General features: G+C 36.9%; 1 protein-coding gene across 1 annotated transcript in view; it reads left to right on the top strand.

The window, feature by feature from the left end:
- The window catches only part of LOC136875494 (male-specific lethal 1 homolog), a 153,549-nt gene extending 139,748 nt beyond the window's left edge, over positions 1–13,801 (top strand). Inside the window, exon 6 of the mRNA XM_067149039.2 lies at positions 10,731–13,801. Within this exon, the coding sequence (XP_067005140.2) occupies positions 10,731–10,824 (94 nt within the window). The 3' untranslated portion in view covers positions 10,825–13,801. The remainder of the gene's footprint in view (positions 1–10,730) is intronic.
- The last annotated feature ends 1,117 nt before the right edge of the window (positions 13,802–14,918 follow it).

Here is a 14,918-nt window from a genome sequence, read left to right as displayed (position 1 = left end):
TTCGTGATTCGATCTATCCATCTCACCTTCAGCATTCTTCTGTAACACCACATTTCAAAAGCTTCTATTCTCTTTCTTTCTGAGCTAGTTACCGTCCATGTTTCACTTCCATACAATGCCACGCTCCACACGAAAGTCTTCAAAAACATCTTTCTAATTCCGATATCAATGTTTGAAGTGAGCAAATTTCTTTTCTTAAGAAAGCTCTTCCTTGCTTGTGCTAGTCTGCATTTTATGTCCTCCTTACTTCTGCCATCGTTAGTTATTTTACTACCCAAGTAACAATATTCATCTACTTCCTGTAAGACTTTGTTTCCTAATCTAATATTTCCTACATCACCTGCCTTCGTTCGACTGCACTCCATTACTTTTGTTTTGGACTTATTTATTTTCATCTTGTACTCCTTACCCAAGACTTCATCCATACCATTCAGCAACTTCTCGAGATCTTCTGCAGTCTCAGATAGAATGACAATATCATCGGCAAATCTCAAGGTTTTGATTTCCTCTCCTTGGACTGTGATTCCCTTTCCAAATTTCTCTTTGATTTCCTTTACTGCCTGTTCTATGTAAACATTGAAAAGGAGAGGGGACAAACTGCAGCCTTGCCTCACTCCTTTCTGGATTGCTGCTTCTTTTTCAAAGCCCTCGATTCTTATCACTGCACACTGATTTTTATACAGGTTGTAGATAATTCTTCGTTCTCGGTATCTGATCCCTATCATCTTCAGAATCATAAATAGCTTGTTCCAATCAACATTATCGAATGCCTTTTCTAGATCTACGAATGCCATGTACGTGGGCTTGTCCTTCTTGATTCGATCCTCTAAGATCAAACGTAAAGTCAGGATTGCTTCACGTGTTCCTACACTTCTTCTGAAGCCAAATTGATCTTCTCCCAACTCAGCTTCAACTTGTTTCTCCATTCTTCTGTAAATAATACGTGTTAAAATTTTGCAGGCATGAGATACTAAACTAATGGTGCGGTAGTTTTCACACCTGTCAGCACCGGCTTTCTTGGGAATAGTTATAACAACATTCTGCCGAAAATCGGATGGGACTTCTCCTGTCTCATACATCCTGCACACTAAATGAAATAACCTTACCATGCTGGTTTCTCCTAAGGCAGTCAGTAATTCAGAGGGAATATCATCAATTCCAGGTGCCTTGTTCCTATTTAGGTCACTCACAGCTCTGTCAAACTCTGACCTCAAAATTGGGTCTCCCATTTCCTCAGCATCAACAGCCTCTTCATGTTCCAAAACCAAATTATCTACATCGTTACCTTGATACAACTGTTGGATATGCTCCTGCCATCTTTCTGCTTTGTCTTCTTTCCCTAGAAGTGGCTTTCCATCTGAGCTCTTAATATTCATGCACCTAGATTTCCTTTCTCCAAAGGTTTCCTTGATTTTCCTGTATGCAGTATCTACCTTTCCCAGGACCTTACAGCCTTCGACATCCTTGCACTTCTCCTTCAGCCATTCTTCTTTAGCTACCTTGCACTTTCTATCCACTTGGTTCTTTAATCGCCTGTATTCTTTTCTGCCCTCTTCATTTCTAGAATTCTTGTATTTTCATCGTTCATCAATCAGGTCTAGTATCTCCTGACTTATCCACTGATTCTTAGTTGATCTTTTCTTCCTTCCTAACATTTCTTCAGCAGCCCTACTGACTTCACTTTTCATGACTCTCCACTCTTCCTCTATTGTGTTTCCTTCAGCCTTTTCATTTATTCCTTGTGCAACGTGTTCCTTGAAACAATCCCTCACACTCTTTTCTTTCAACTTGTCTAGATCCCATCTTTTTGCATTCTTTCCTTTCTTCAATTTCTTCAACTTCAGATGGCATTTCATGACCAACAAGTTGTGGTCAGAGTCCACGTCTGCTCCTGGGAAAGTTTTGCAATCCAACACCTGGTTTCTGAATCTCTGCCTGATCATAATGAAGTCTATTTGATACCTTCCAGTTTCTCCAGGTCTCGTCCACGTATACAGCCGTCATTTGTGGTGTTTGAACCAAGTATTGGCAAGGACTAAATTATGATCAGTGCAGAATTCAACCAGTCGACTTCCTCTTTCGTTCCTTTGTCCCAATCCAAATTCTCCTACTGTACTACCTTCTCTTCCTTGGCCTACCACTGCATTCCAGTCTCCCATCACAATTAGATTCTCGTCACCTTTTACGTATTGTATTAAATCTTCTATCTCCTCATATATTCTTTCAATTTCTTCATCATCCGCTGAACTAGTAGGCATATAGACCTGCAGTATTGTGGTGGGCATTGGTTTGGTGTCTATATTGACGACAATAATTCTTTCACTATACTGCTCGTAGTAGCTTATCCGCTGCCCTATTTTCTTATTCATTATTAAACAAACTCCTGCATTTCCCCTGTTTGATTTCGTGTTGATAATTCGGTAGTCGCCTGACCAAAAATCCTGTTCTTCCTGCCAACGTACTTCACTTATACCAACTACATCTAACTTTAGCCTATCCATCTCCCTTTTCAGATTCTCTAACCTACCACAATGATTCAAACTTCTAACATTCCACGCTCCGACTCGCAGAATGTCAGTATCCATCTTCCTGATGATCGCCCCCTCTCGTGTAGTCCCCACCCGGAGATCCGAATGGGAGACTAGTTTACCTCCGGAATATTTTACCCGGGAGGAAGCCATCATCAGTACATCATTCATACAGAGAGAGCTGCATGTCCTCGGGAGGTAGTTACGGCTGTAGTTTCCCGTTGCTTTCAGCCGTGTAGCAGTATCAACACAGCTAAGCCATGTTGAGTATTATTACAAGGCCGTATCAGTCAATCATCTAGACTGCCGCCCTTGCAACTACCGAAAGGCTGCTACCCCCCTTTCGATGAACCATTCGTTAGTCTGGTCTCTCAACAGATACCCATCCGATATGGTTGCACCTGCGGCTCGGCTATCTGCATCATTGGGACACGCAAGCCTCCTCACCGCAGCAAGGTCACATGTTTCTTTCATATCTGCGGTATATCCTGTTTGGGTTGCATATACTTGGAATAAAGTGGAATGCACATTTCCATCTTGTAATCACATCTCGATGATCCTGTCATTCACATAGCTGACATTTGCCTGTATAGCTATATCTTTGTGAAGGAGAAGCCAACTCCATTTTTGGATTCACTCATGTTACCACTCTGATATAACGAATACCCATTTCTCAGTGATTTCTTTCCACAGCCTTTCCACTTTGTCTCATTCAACTCCAATATCCCAAGCTTGCACCTGTCCATAATGTCTATGAGTTCATCACATTTGTTTTTTTGTTTTACATGATCTAATTTTCTTTTCAGCCTTTCTTTCTTTCTTTCTTCTATTGCTGTCTTCACACAGTTGTTCCACCAAGGCATTTCCTTCTCTATTATTGTCGCACTGGTTTCCCCACAGATTTCCTCAGCTCCCTTTACAAGAGTTTCTGTGAACAAGGTCCATTCTTCATCTACCTTTCTAATCTCATTTTTGGGTAATTTTGTTGTCATCCTTGCATGGTAATTCTTCTCTGAGAATGTTGAGGGCTCTAATTCTGAATTCTGAGCTGTTTTGTAGGCAATGCCTGTCTTTTTTGCACCGATGAGCTTTGGGTTGTTGGCCATCATAATTTCCTTAGCTGCATACAGAGCTGTCACATCCAGTAATGTTAACACTTTTACATCCGAGGCTTGTTTTAGCCAAATATGTAAGTAAATATATTAATAATAATTCTACATAATAATACCAAATATGATCTAATGATAAAATTCAGAGAGAAGAAACTATCACATGTTAACTTTTTATTAAATTTTTGCAGATGTGTTGCAAAATTGCTAGTTTCATACGCTTTACAAGAACCATATTTTCAGATGTATACGACACACCTTTTTTTCCGTTAAAATTGGCCTTAAAAATACGGTTTGTCTTAAATAATGAGGTACAGATTTTTATTTTCCTAAGCCTTTCTAAGCTTTCCTAAGTCTTTTAATTAACAAGATCTTTGTCATGTACACTTCTTTTGATATTCCAAGAACTGGGTTGAGTTTACAAGTGTATATATACTGTGTGTGTATCATTACGGTAGTTATCAGTAATCATGGAAAATACTGTCAGGTAAATGAAAATGAAATGGCATATGGCTTTTGGTGCCGGGAGTGTCCGAGGACATGTTCGACTCACCAAGTGCAGGTCTTTAGATTTGACGCCCGTAGGCGACCTTCATGTCATGATGAGGATGAAGTGATAATGAAGACGACACATACACCCAGCCCCTGTGCCAGCGAAATTAACCAGTAGTGTTCATATACTGCAAGCCATAAATTGCAGGTTATGAAATATGCATGGAATATGGAAATAGTAATGCTGAAAGACGTTTTGAACCAGCACCAACGGAAAAAATTATTAGAACATCGCATAGTCTGAAAGACATTTTGAACAAACTGTGTAAATGGAAGCATGCAGAACATGGAAAACATGCCAAATGGTAGGAAATAGAATGTGAAGTGTTGAAATGGGTTCAAGAAAATAGGCAAAATGGCATTGCGATTTGAAGAAAATGATTCACACACACGTGTTTAAGACAGCCTGTGAATATAAGGTTGGTGATTTGAGTGTCATAGTGTTATTGTTTCATGAAACAAAATGGACTCGCTATGTGTTCCAAAACTAAAATTTGTCAGAAACTGCTAAAAGAATATGAAAATTAAATGATTTTGTTTTACAAGGCTTGTGACTCTTCATCAACAACAAACAAAAAACAATTTCAGAATTGGAACAGCAGTTATGGATGAAACACCTCTTACATTTGATGAGAAAGGTGAAAAAAGCGTTACCACAAAAATGAGTAGACGTGAACAAATACACTACACTGTAGTACTTGCATGTTGTCCTGATGGTGCTGAGCTGTCACCGATGAAAACCTCTGAGCAAAAGACTTGGCCTGCAGAAATTATACCAGCAGATGTGCTAGTGAAAGTACATGAACAGAGTTGGATGTATGAAAATGGTGCTTGAAAGCTTGGATTGATGAAGTGTGGGGAGGGAGGAAAGGTGCACTAAAATGTTCATGAGTGAAGAATGAAACAAATGGATGATGGATACCAGTGTTCATCAGGTAACACCAAAAGGGGTGCTGAAATGGCCTATCACATGGATGTGCGAGTAGGTGAAGGCTTCATGGTCGCAACTGAACGAATAACTTGTCATTATAAATCTTTCTTAAGTGTAGCATCAGTAATGAGTTTGATGGAAGTAAGGAGCTTTTTTTGTACCATATGGACGACGATGATGAAGAAACAAACATCAATGGTACCGATGATGTGATTGGATTCAGATGGCAGTGGCATGGATTTTGCAGGTTTCTAAAAGGTCAGTGCACTGTTCAAAAGCTATTACAGTATTTTGTTATGTATTTTCATTTTTAAATGATAGTCATTCTTTTACCTTCAATTTTTCTTTTTCCTGAAAAATTGTATTAAATTTTGGGGTATATCTTATACAACGGAGTGTCTTATACACCAGAAAATATGGTAATAAAAACACCATATAAATGAAAAAATAAAATGATATCAATGTTCAAATCGGTCACTTCAATTTCAAATTACAGTACAGGGGCGTCTGGTCAACATTCCCAATTCGAGGAACCAAATAGGAATTACATGATGATAAAAGGCTGTCAATTTTGTAATGTCACTATTGTCATCAGAGCTATCACGATTGGAATTTTTGTCACTGTCACCTACCCATACATAATCATCCTCAATACCGTTCATAGAATTCAAAATTCCAAATTTCATTAAACTTTTCCTCACTGAGTCGTCGGGAGTGCGAGCCAGTGCAGTCTTTATCCAGTTCCATTTGGGTTAGTTTTACTCATAGAGTTAGTAAATGATTCACTAGAGGTAGCATTGGCGCCACCGTCTACGAGAGAATCAATGTAGCGAGCGGAGCATGTTGAAATCGCAGCTGTTTGGCAAAAAGCTCATTCCGCCGTACTCATCAATGTTAAATCGGGGCCTTTTAAAACTATGTGGATATCCATAAGGTTTAAAATTCTTACATGTAAATATTCTCAGATACTACAGTATAGTTGTGATGCTTCTCTCCAGTAAAAAAGAAAGCCAAAAAAGCATGAATACAGGATTAAATGCGTAATAAAAGGGGACGGTGTTCAGGCGCAGTTAGGTAACAAAAATCAATTTACTGTTCATATTAAGTCTTCTAACAACATACGTTTAGAAGGAGGGCTCGTATATTTCGCTATTTTTGTGTAAATTACCATGAATTTGGTATAATTCTGCCCAACGACCGAAAATGTCCTCTCTCGTACGAAGCGGATGAGCGAGATTTTAGGCCTAAAACGTTGGCGAGATTTTGGGGTAAAGTAGACAAAATATTATCATCGCCGGATAGACCCTAGCTTTCTGAGCCCAAGTTGGCAGGTTCGAGCCTGGCTCAGTCCGGTGATACTTGATGGTGCTCAGATAAGTCAGCCTCTTGTAGCACATGAAAGAACTCCCGTGGGGAAAAAATTCTGACACCTCAGCGTCTCCAAAAACCGTGCAAGTACGTAGTGGGACGTAAAGCCACTTTTATTATTATTATTATTATTATTATTATTATTATTATTATTATTGTCGATGTTTTCTAAACATCATTACAAGTGGAAATATGACATTCGGTTGTGGTTTCAGCCTATTATGGAGTTTTTATTTAGCTTTTCCTGAAATGTATGATTTGCTTTAAGATTTTAACTTGTAAAATGATTTCCGTTAATGGAAAGGGAGAGTGGTAAAACATATGATTGAAGAGAATTGAAAAAGTAGTTACAATGTTTTTTACAATTTGATTTACATCGCACTGACACATATAGGCTTTACGGCGATGCTGGGTTGGGAAAGGGAAAGAAGCGCCTGTGGACTTAATTAAGGTACAGCCCCAGCATTTGCCTGGTGTGAAAATGGGAAAACACAAAAAATCATCTTCGGGGCTGCCGATAGTGGGGTTTGAACCCACTATTTCCCGAAAGCAACCTTACAGCTGCGAGGCCCTAACCGCACCTCAAACTCGTTCAGTCTATTATACATTATGCTTGTATACAGTCCTGTATGGCATTTAAACGAATAATAATATTGACGAAAGTAAAGGACTCAGATGTTCACACGGTGTGGCACATCTAGTCTCTACATTGTAAAATGTAGTAAGCTGTGAATGGTGACTCCTACACGCATTGTATGAAGGGAAAGCAAAAAACTGTATAGGCCTATATAGAAAATATATTCAATAGCTTTTAATTGCCTACTATAAATACACACAAAAAGTGAAAAACGGACCACAATTCCAGGCTATCATGCACATCTTTCCTTAGTTTCTTTTTTGTACCAATTTGCTTTACGTCGCAATGACATACACATGTTTACGATGACTATAGGACAGGAAAAGGCTAGGAATGGGAAGAAAACGACTTTGGCCTTAATTAAGGTACAGCTCCAGCATTTACCTGGTGTGAGAATTGGAAACTATCTTCAGAGCTTCCGACAGTGGGGTTCAAATCCACTACGTCCTGAATGTAAACTGACAGCTACGTGACCTAAAGCCTGCAGCCACTCGCTCGGTATCATGCACATGGCCATTCAGTGAAAGGAAAATGTCATCCCTTATATTTCGTAAAACATTAATTTCAGTCTTCAAGGTAAGATCCAAAGAATCTCATTCAGCCCCACAGGGGAATCAGTCGCGAAGTCAGCCTAAGTAGGCCAATTCACATGACAATGAGTGTCATGCAAAGTATTATTTTATACGTACGAAAATTAATTTCAAGGAAAAATACCTGTGAAATGATATGCTATGGCCCTTTATAAACCTCTCTATGTAGCCATAAGCTGCATAGGAGACTGACATTTTCCTTCAAAGAAGTATAAACTTCAATTTATTGGGAAGCTCCATTAGTGACAGTGCCAAACAATCCAGCTTTTGCCAAACAGCGTGCTCGTTCAACTTCGCACGCGACTGCAGCGCCAATGCTACCTCTAGTGTATAATATACTAACTCTATGGTTTTACTCATCTGGTTGGTGTCAGTGCGTGGTCACCCTCAGACACCATCCATTCAGTGTAGATCTGTTTCAATATAGCTTTGAAATGCTGGTTCAGACAAACATCCAGCTGCTGCTATAACATGGAGGTCAGCCCTCCTGAAATGATTGCAAGATCAATTTCCTAAAGGAAAGGAAGGTTTCTGTAGCATGCCATCAACATCTGTCCAGCATTGAAGCTCCCAGGTAACATTGCCAACCACACTTCACCCAGTCTTCGATTAGCACACTATCCATTCGGCTGGATTCTTCTGTTCAAATGGAAATACCAGCAGCAAGTTTCCTTTAAAAGTATTTTTCTTTTCAGAATTGCAAACGGAGGGAGTTTGGCTCTATCAGCTAACGCATAATATTACTGTGCAGCGTTACTTTTCCTTACCACCTATTCTGATAGTAACATTTTTTAGAGCCCTTAATGTGAACCGTATTTATTAGTTTTATTTCAAATTACAGTACAGGGGCATCTGGTCAGCTTTCCCAATTTGAGGAAGCAAATAGGAATAACATGGTAAAACACTGTCAACTTCTATTTGTAGGCACCAAGGAAACATGAAATAAATGTACACCTTTGTATGCACAATCCATTTCTTCGATTAACGTTCCTTATCCACCTGTAGCTTGCAGTAAAACCTTCCTTTTTTAAGTTCCTTTGTGTCTTCTAATAATTTTAATTGACACTTTTCAGTAAATACACCATAACCTACTACTAGTTCGTGTCCTTCAGTCACGTATTTATAAAGTCGTTCTTCAATTTCAGGAAACGGTAGCCTCTGCCCTTGGAAAGCTGTATGATCAGTTACTTTTTAATGTCGTTTCCTTCCTCCAATTGCAAATACATGATTCATCAGTATCATGTTTTCTTCTAGCGGCACAATATTCAAGTTTCAGCTTCCATCACAACTTGAAGGTTCACTCACTGTAAGATTAATTCATCTACAATACAAGAAATAGCTCTGCTGTAAATGTGTTGATAGTATGAAGGGAGAGGGTGAAACCTGGTGCCAGCACATTCCCTACTCCAGTCGAATAGCACAAAGGTATCTACTCAAGGCTTAACATCCCCATCCAATGGATGAATCACCATCAACAGCGTCATATGCTCTCACTCCGTATGAACCCTGAGAGAAGTTAGGAATTGAATCCAAACTTTCAGCATGCAATCTAATGATTAGAACTTGTATACCACCACCTCTCCTGGAGTATTAATGTTAAAAAAAGATATCTCCAGCTGATTGGAGCTGATATTCTGTTATTTAGCCATTTATAAGAATAATCACTGCCTCCATCTTGCGATGACTAAGAAATAAAAGGAAATGTGCCAGTAAATGCTAAGCCATCTCTGTACTATGAAGGCCCTTGGGGCAGTGGAAGATAAATGGTTCTACTATTCGTAATCTCGACATTAACTGGAATAAAGCGGTTAGTTGAATGCCTGGACACCTTTTCCTCCAGGAATTAACTTGGTGTTCATTTTTGGTATAGGCTAAGTGAACCTCAGGACCATGTGCTTCTCAAGAAGGTTTTTTTTTATTTTATTTGTATATATATATATATATATATATATATATATATATAAAAATTCAGACTTTCTGGTAAGAGTATTGAACCCTTGTTCTCCCAGGTGAACCCAGATTGCCTTTATTGCTTTGGTTATGTTTTTCTTGCATTTTGACACACTATTCCCTGCCCAGCTACTCATTCCTGTCACATGGCTGACTACAATTTCTGGGGAGAACACAGCTATCCATAAGTCTCCTGAAGATAATAGTGAAATTTATTTTTTTAGTTACTTCACTGCTGATCTTAAATTTTAGGGACAGTCTAAAATATCTGAGGACACATTTGTTCCATTTTATGACAGATACTCCATCATGGTTCATAGTTGATAGATTGCACCAGCTGACCACTACTAAAATTCTATATGTGGATATCCACTAAGTAGTGGGATATGGTTGTTATAATTGTGAATTATGGTTGCAGTTTCCAGAAGAATACGAAAGTAGCATCACCCACATGTCTGTATTTGATGAGGAAGTTAAACATAGAATGTTCAGAGAAACTAGGCTTAATAGTTGACAATTAGACTTAAGTACTGTACTGCTATTTTAATGTGTACATTATTTATTAAAAATTGGGAAAATTACTCTGTCACTCAGTTGCACTGACGTTGTGTGTTATCTGCCAGTATGACACACAATTACAAGTCTCTACATTGAATTCTTTGTGTTTTTATGATGCAGTTACTTATATATTTTAATTTTTAAAAGTTAATCGTTATAAAATCTTCAGTTAAAACAGAAAAGGGTAAAATGTAGTGTTGTTTAAGATGCTGTATTAGAATGTTTACATTGCATTTCTTTATATTCCCTTCCTTATTACTGTTGCTCATCAATTCAGAAATTATAATGACTAAAGTTTGAATTCTAGCTGCAGTGCAATTGTTTAACAAGTCATGGTTCCTATTCTTTGGTTACATGATTTTTATATATATGTTTGCAAAAAAAAAATTTTAAAGTTTCTTGATTCTTCTATTTTATTAATTGTTTAACTTATGTGTGTAATTTGTTTTACACAGATATGATGGATGATGCTCTCTTTTATTTCCTATTATGTGTATTTGTTTACAGTGAATTTTCGTTGCCTTGGCTAACATCCGCTCGATGTAAAACTCCCTCTTCAAGTCACACATCTACTCGTAGAAGACACGAACACAAAAGATAGGTAGCAGCACTGACTTTTTCTTTGGCTACCTTTGAGCTTTTTATAATCCACCTGGAATTTAAGGAAAATTTTGAGTTAAATCCGTTCCTACTGTGAGAGATTATAAAAACTTCATAAACATTCACTTCTGTATCTATATGTATAAAAATACTCTAAATAGTTGACTGTGATATAGTTTATGAAGTAATATATTTGAACTGAATTCATTTCCAGATACATACATAGTAACCCTTGTAGATCAGATAGCTGTGATAGTGAGAAATATTTACTCTTATTGAAGTGAATGAAGATAATTTTGGCTTTTTCACAATTACCAAAGTACCTATAAGACAGAGTGTGCATAGAAGAGAAGCAGAGAAATGTCAGTTACAAATATCCAGTGCATTGATACAGCACAAATGAGAAAGGGATGCAGTGAGTGAGAAAGTACTTTGTCCTCTTCTGGAGGATGAAGTTAGTGAGTGAATGAGAAACATTGTTGTGATGAAAGTAAAGACTTTGAGTGAAAAGTTGATTTTCTTTTATAGAATTAATTTGTTATACCTCATTATTCATCAGTTGTGTATGATTGTGAGATGCATCGGATTTGTTTTTATCTCATAGTGTGTAAGTATCCTATTATTTGCTAACTGTTTCTTACGATGTGACTCTGGTATAAAACTCAGCACAAGTGGTCATTCTATATGCTTTATGACAGTGAGATATCTTCTTCAGTGTCATGAAGGTTATCTGTAGTCCGTCTCTTTCTCAGTTTTTTAAAGAGTTCAGGTGAATGTTGAATATTTTTTTCCTTAAAATTCAGTTTGAATTGAATGAAAGTTCACATTCAAATTTTGTGTGTAGTATGTAAACTTTTCTTAAAATTACGTTTAATGGACCAACCTCGGTTCTCAAATTCGTCATATATTTATAGTTTTTTTTTTTTTTTTTTTTTTTTTTTTTTAAGTACAAAGTTGATGTTCCATTTAAATCAGTGTTTGAAGCCTTTTACATTTTACAGTATTCTTCCTAACTTTAAATTAGGCCCTCTGTTCCAAAATGTGGTATAGAAACATGTCTTGTATATTTCTCCATTATATGATATCCGAGCTACATATTCTAAACTAAGTCACAAGATTCCATCTGACATTTTATTTATAAAATTAGTGTAGCCTACATCTGCTTCATAAATAAGGCACATAAATCTGTCATTCATTGTGGCTGATAATCTCGTGATTGTGTTGTCCTCTTTAAAGTACCTAAACAAATTTCTTTCCAGCATCTCGGTAGCATACATCAATGATTGAATTGTACTGCGATTGTTTAAAGTATTGCCTGTGATTTTGCGAAGTGGAACTGAGTAGTCTTCATGCTTGCAGCCACACTTTTCCATTAGCATACATCTGCCCTTGATTGTATTGCATCTTAGCATGGTGCCAAATTTACAAAATTGTTTCCTGAAACTGAATGGCAGCAGCCTTCTGTAATTTTCTCTAGAGCAGGAATTTCATAATGCCAGCACAGAGATGACATGCATTGTTCCTTGAACCTTTTACATACATTTGGCATAGTTTTCAGTTATTGGGCATCCACTGCAACGCCACTGCTGATGCAGTCTTGAGTCCCAGTTGGATGCTCCACAGTACACTTGCCAACAGTTACATCCATGCGGTAGATACACTGTCCAATACTGAAAATATTAGCACAGTCCAACACTCGGTCATCCACTAATGCTCACTAATCTCAAGTGTCGAACCTATTTCTGTACCATTTTTGGAATAGGAGTACTTGATTTTAAAAAATGTGTCGTCCTGCTGCTCAGATTATTCAGTATCGTTGTAGGTAGCTCATTAATAATTCTTAACTTGACCTCAGCCGCTATGGTATTAATTTCTCTCTTGTGTTGGGAAGGATTGTAAAGAGCAGTCAATTATCCTACTCAACCTCTTATAGGTTATGGATATAGAAATATAACCATCACCATGCTATAGAAATGATGATTCAGTATTCCTTAATGTAGAATGTTGACAATGAATTCATTCTTAACATATTTGAATGATTAAAGAAAATATTTATAGAGGGATAGAGATATAAATTGGCTGTTCCAACCAGTTTACATCACATATAATCATTATTTTCTCGCCTCCCTTTATATATGTTCAGACTATCTCTGGTTAAAATTGTCTTCACTTTCCTAATAAAGTAGCATAGCAATATAATTATGTTCTCAGTATGCACCCAGTAGGTAATAAGGTAATTAGCTTTGTGGCATTTGGTGTACTTTTATTTGTGTTGACCACTCAGAAATTTGGAAAATCTAGAAAATCTATAACATGAAATTGTAATTTTTAAAACTTGAAATAACTGGGAACTAAGTAATGATTTTGGAATAGCCAGTTTACCAATGGTATAATTAAAAATATGAAACCATTAATTGAATGATGGTTTTGTTATTGCTTTGCCACGGAGAGGTGAATTGTCAGTAAATATGTTTGATGAATGACCAAATTACCAGCTTCTCACCAGTGTGCTACAGTTTGAGTCCTGGTCAATGCATATAGCATTTTACAAATGAAAAGCCACATCACTGTGAATCAGAATTTGCATGAACCTGCAGATCATAACAGCTATGATCACATTATCAGCAGTCACATAAAACTTCAAGTTTTCAGCGCCTTTGATGTTCATGGCACGTAATTGTTTGAAATTTCTTAATATTCCATAAAGAACCTGAGTGTAACTTTGACTAGACTTACAGTATATTATTCGTTACTCATTCATCTGGTTGCTGTTGAAGTGCTCAGGTAAGCTAAAGTAATTGCCGAAAATATCCTTTTAATTTATTCATGAATCTTAAATTTAAAATGTTGACTATAAATTGTTGCTAGAAAGAAACCTTTTAAGATTTGATTTTGAAACTTAATTGACTAAATTACTAGAAAAAGATTAAATGAATATATACACATTTTCAGACAGGATATCATTAACTGCATTTAATGCAGTCGGTGATATTGTAGGTGTTTTATTTACTATGAATCTTGAAAGTAATTTTTTATGCTGGATCTTTTGAATATGTTGGTGCAAGTATAGATTTTTTAGGTCATTTTTTACTCAAAAATAAATCATCGTACGAAGATCAAGGAAAAGAAATAACAGGTGAGGTGGTGTTTCTTTACTTTGAATAAAATTGATCAGTCGGTGCCCCATGGCAGATTAAGGTAGATGTAGGTGTATTTATAATATGTCCTTGATATATTCAAACTGACATGTTTCTGTATTTTATTATCATTTGCATGAAGGTGACAAATGTCTTCATTCATTTGATAATTTGTTTGCGTAATTAATACTTGCATGGAAATCAGGACGGATTGTAATAGAAATTGATAGTAACTGCTCTGTGAATCCTCATGAAACTGGACAGTCATGATGTTTTGAAGATCTCAGAATTCGAAGTAGTAGTCATAGTAGTAGTAACAGCAACTGATGCTGCTGTTTCATTTAGGTGTTAGGAACGTTGTTCATATGAGCCTCTTCTTTATTGTGGATGCATCTATTCATTAGATTTTTTTCCTATTTTGATGAAAGTACTTGTACTTACTTCAGGCATGATATCTTGGGTCTTAAAATTTTGTATCATTCCAGTATTTTCTTTGAGTATAGAAATGCCTTCGGTGGGATGATAAACTGAGGAGGAGCGCTACAACTCACTATTGCCCAGGATCAAACCACACAGACGTCTTTCACTCAAATTGTTTTTTACTGAAATATATGTCTTTACTGATCAGTATTATTTTATCGTGATTATTAGAGGAAAATGATGTACTGTTCTTGAAATGAAAAATGCGTCTGGTCAGCAAAATTGAGGTCATTAAAAATTGTTTGAAATATTTAAAGTGATTTATGCATAACTGGGTGTGCTGATTTTAAATGTGATGTCCCTTTTCCTCTTTCATGTAGAGATTTTATTCTCAAATCAAAATGGAGCTACCAGGTATTTTGATTTTCATACAGACTGAACATGTACTTGCAAAAACAAACTAAAAATTGTTTCGTGTCGTAAACCATTCCTTAACTGTATTTACTTCAAGGAAGTCCAATAATGGCCTTTTTTTGTT

Source organism: Anabrus simplex, chromosome 6 (genome assembly GCF_040414725.1).
Source record: "Anabrus simplex isolate iqAnaSimp1 chromosome 6, ASM4041472v1, whole genome shotgun sequence".
Taxonomy (NCBI): Eukaryota; Metazoa; Arthropoda; class Insecta; order Orthoptera; family Tettigoniidae; genus Anabrus; species Anabrus simplex.
This window is presented reverse-complemented; position numbering and strand designations above follow the sequence as displayed.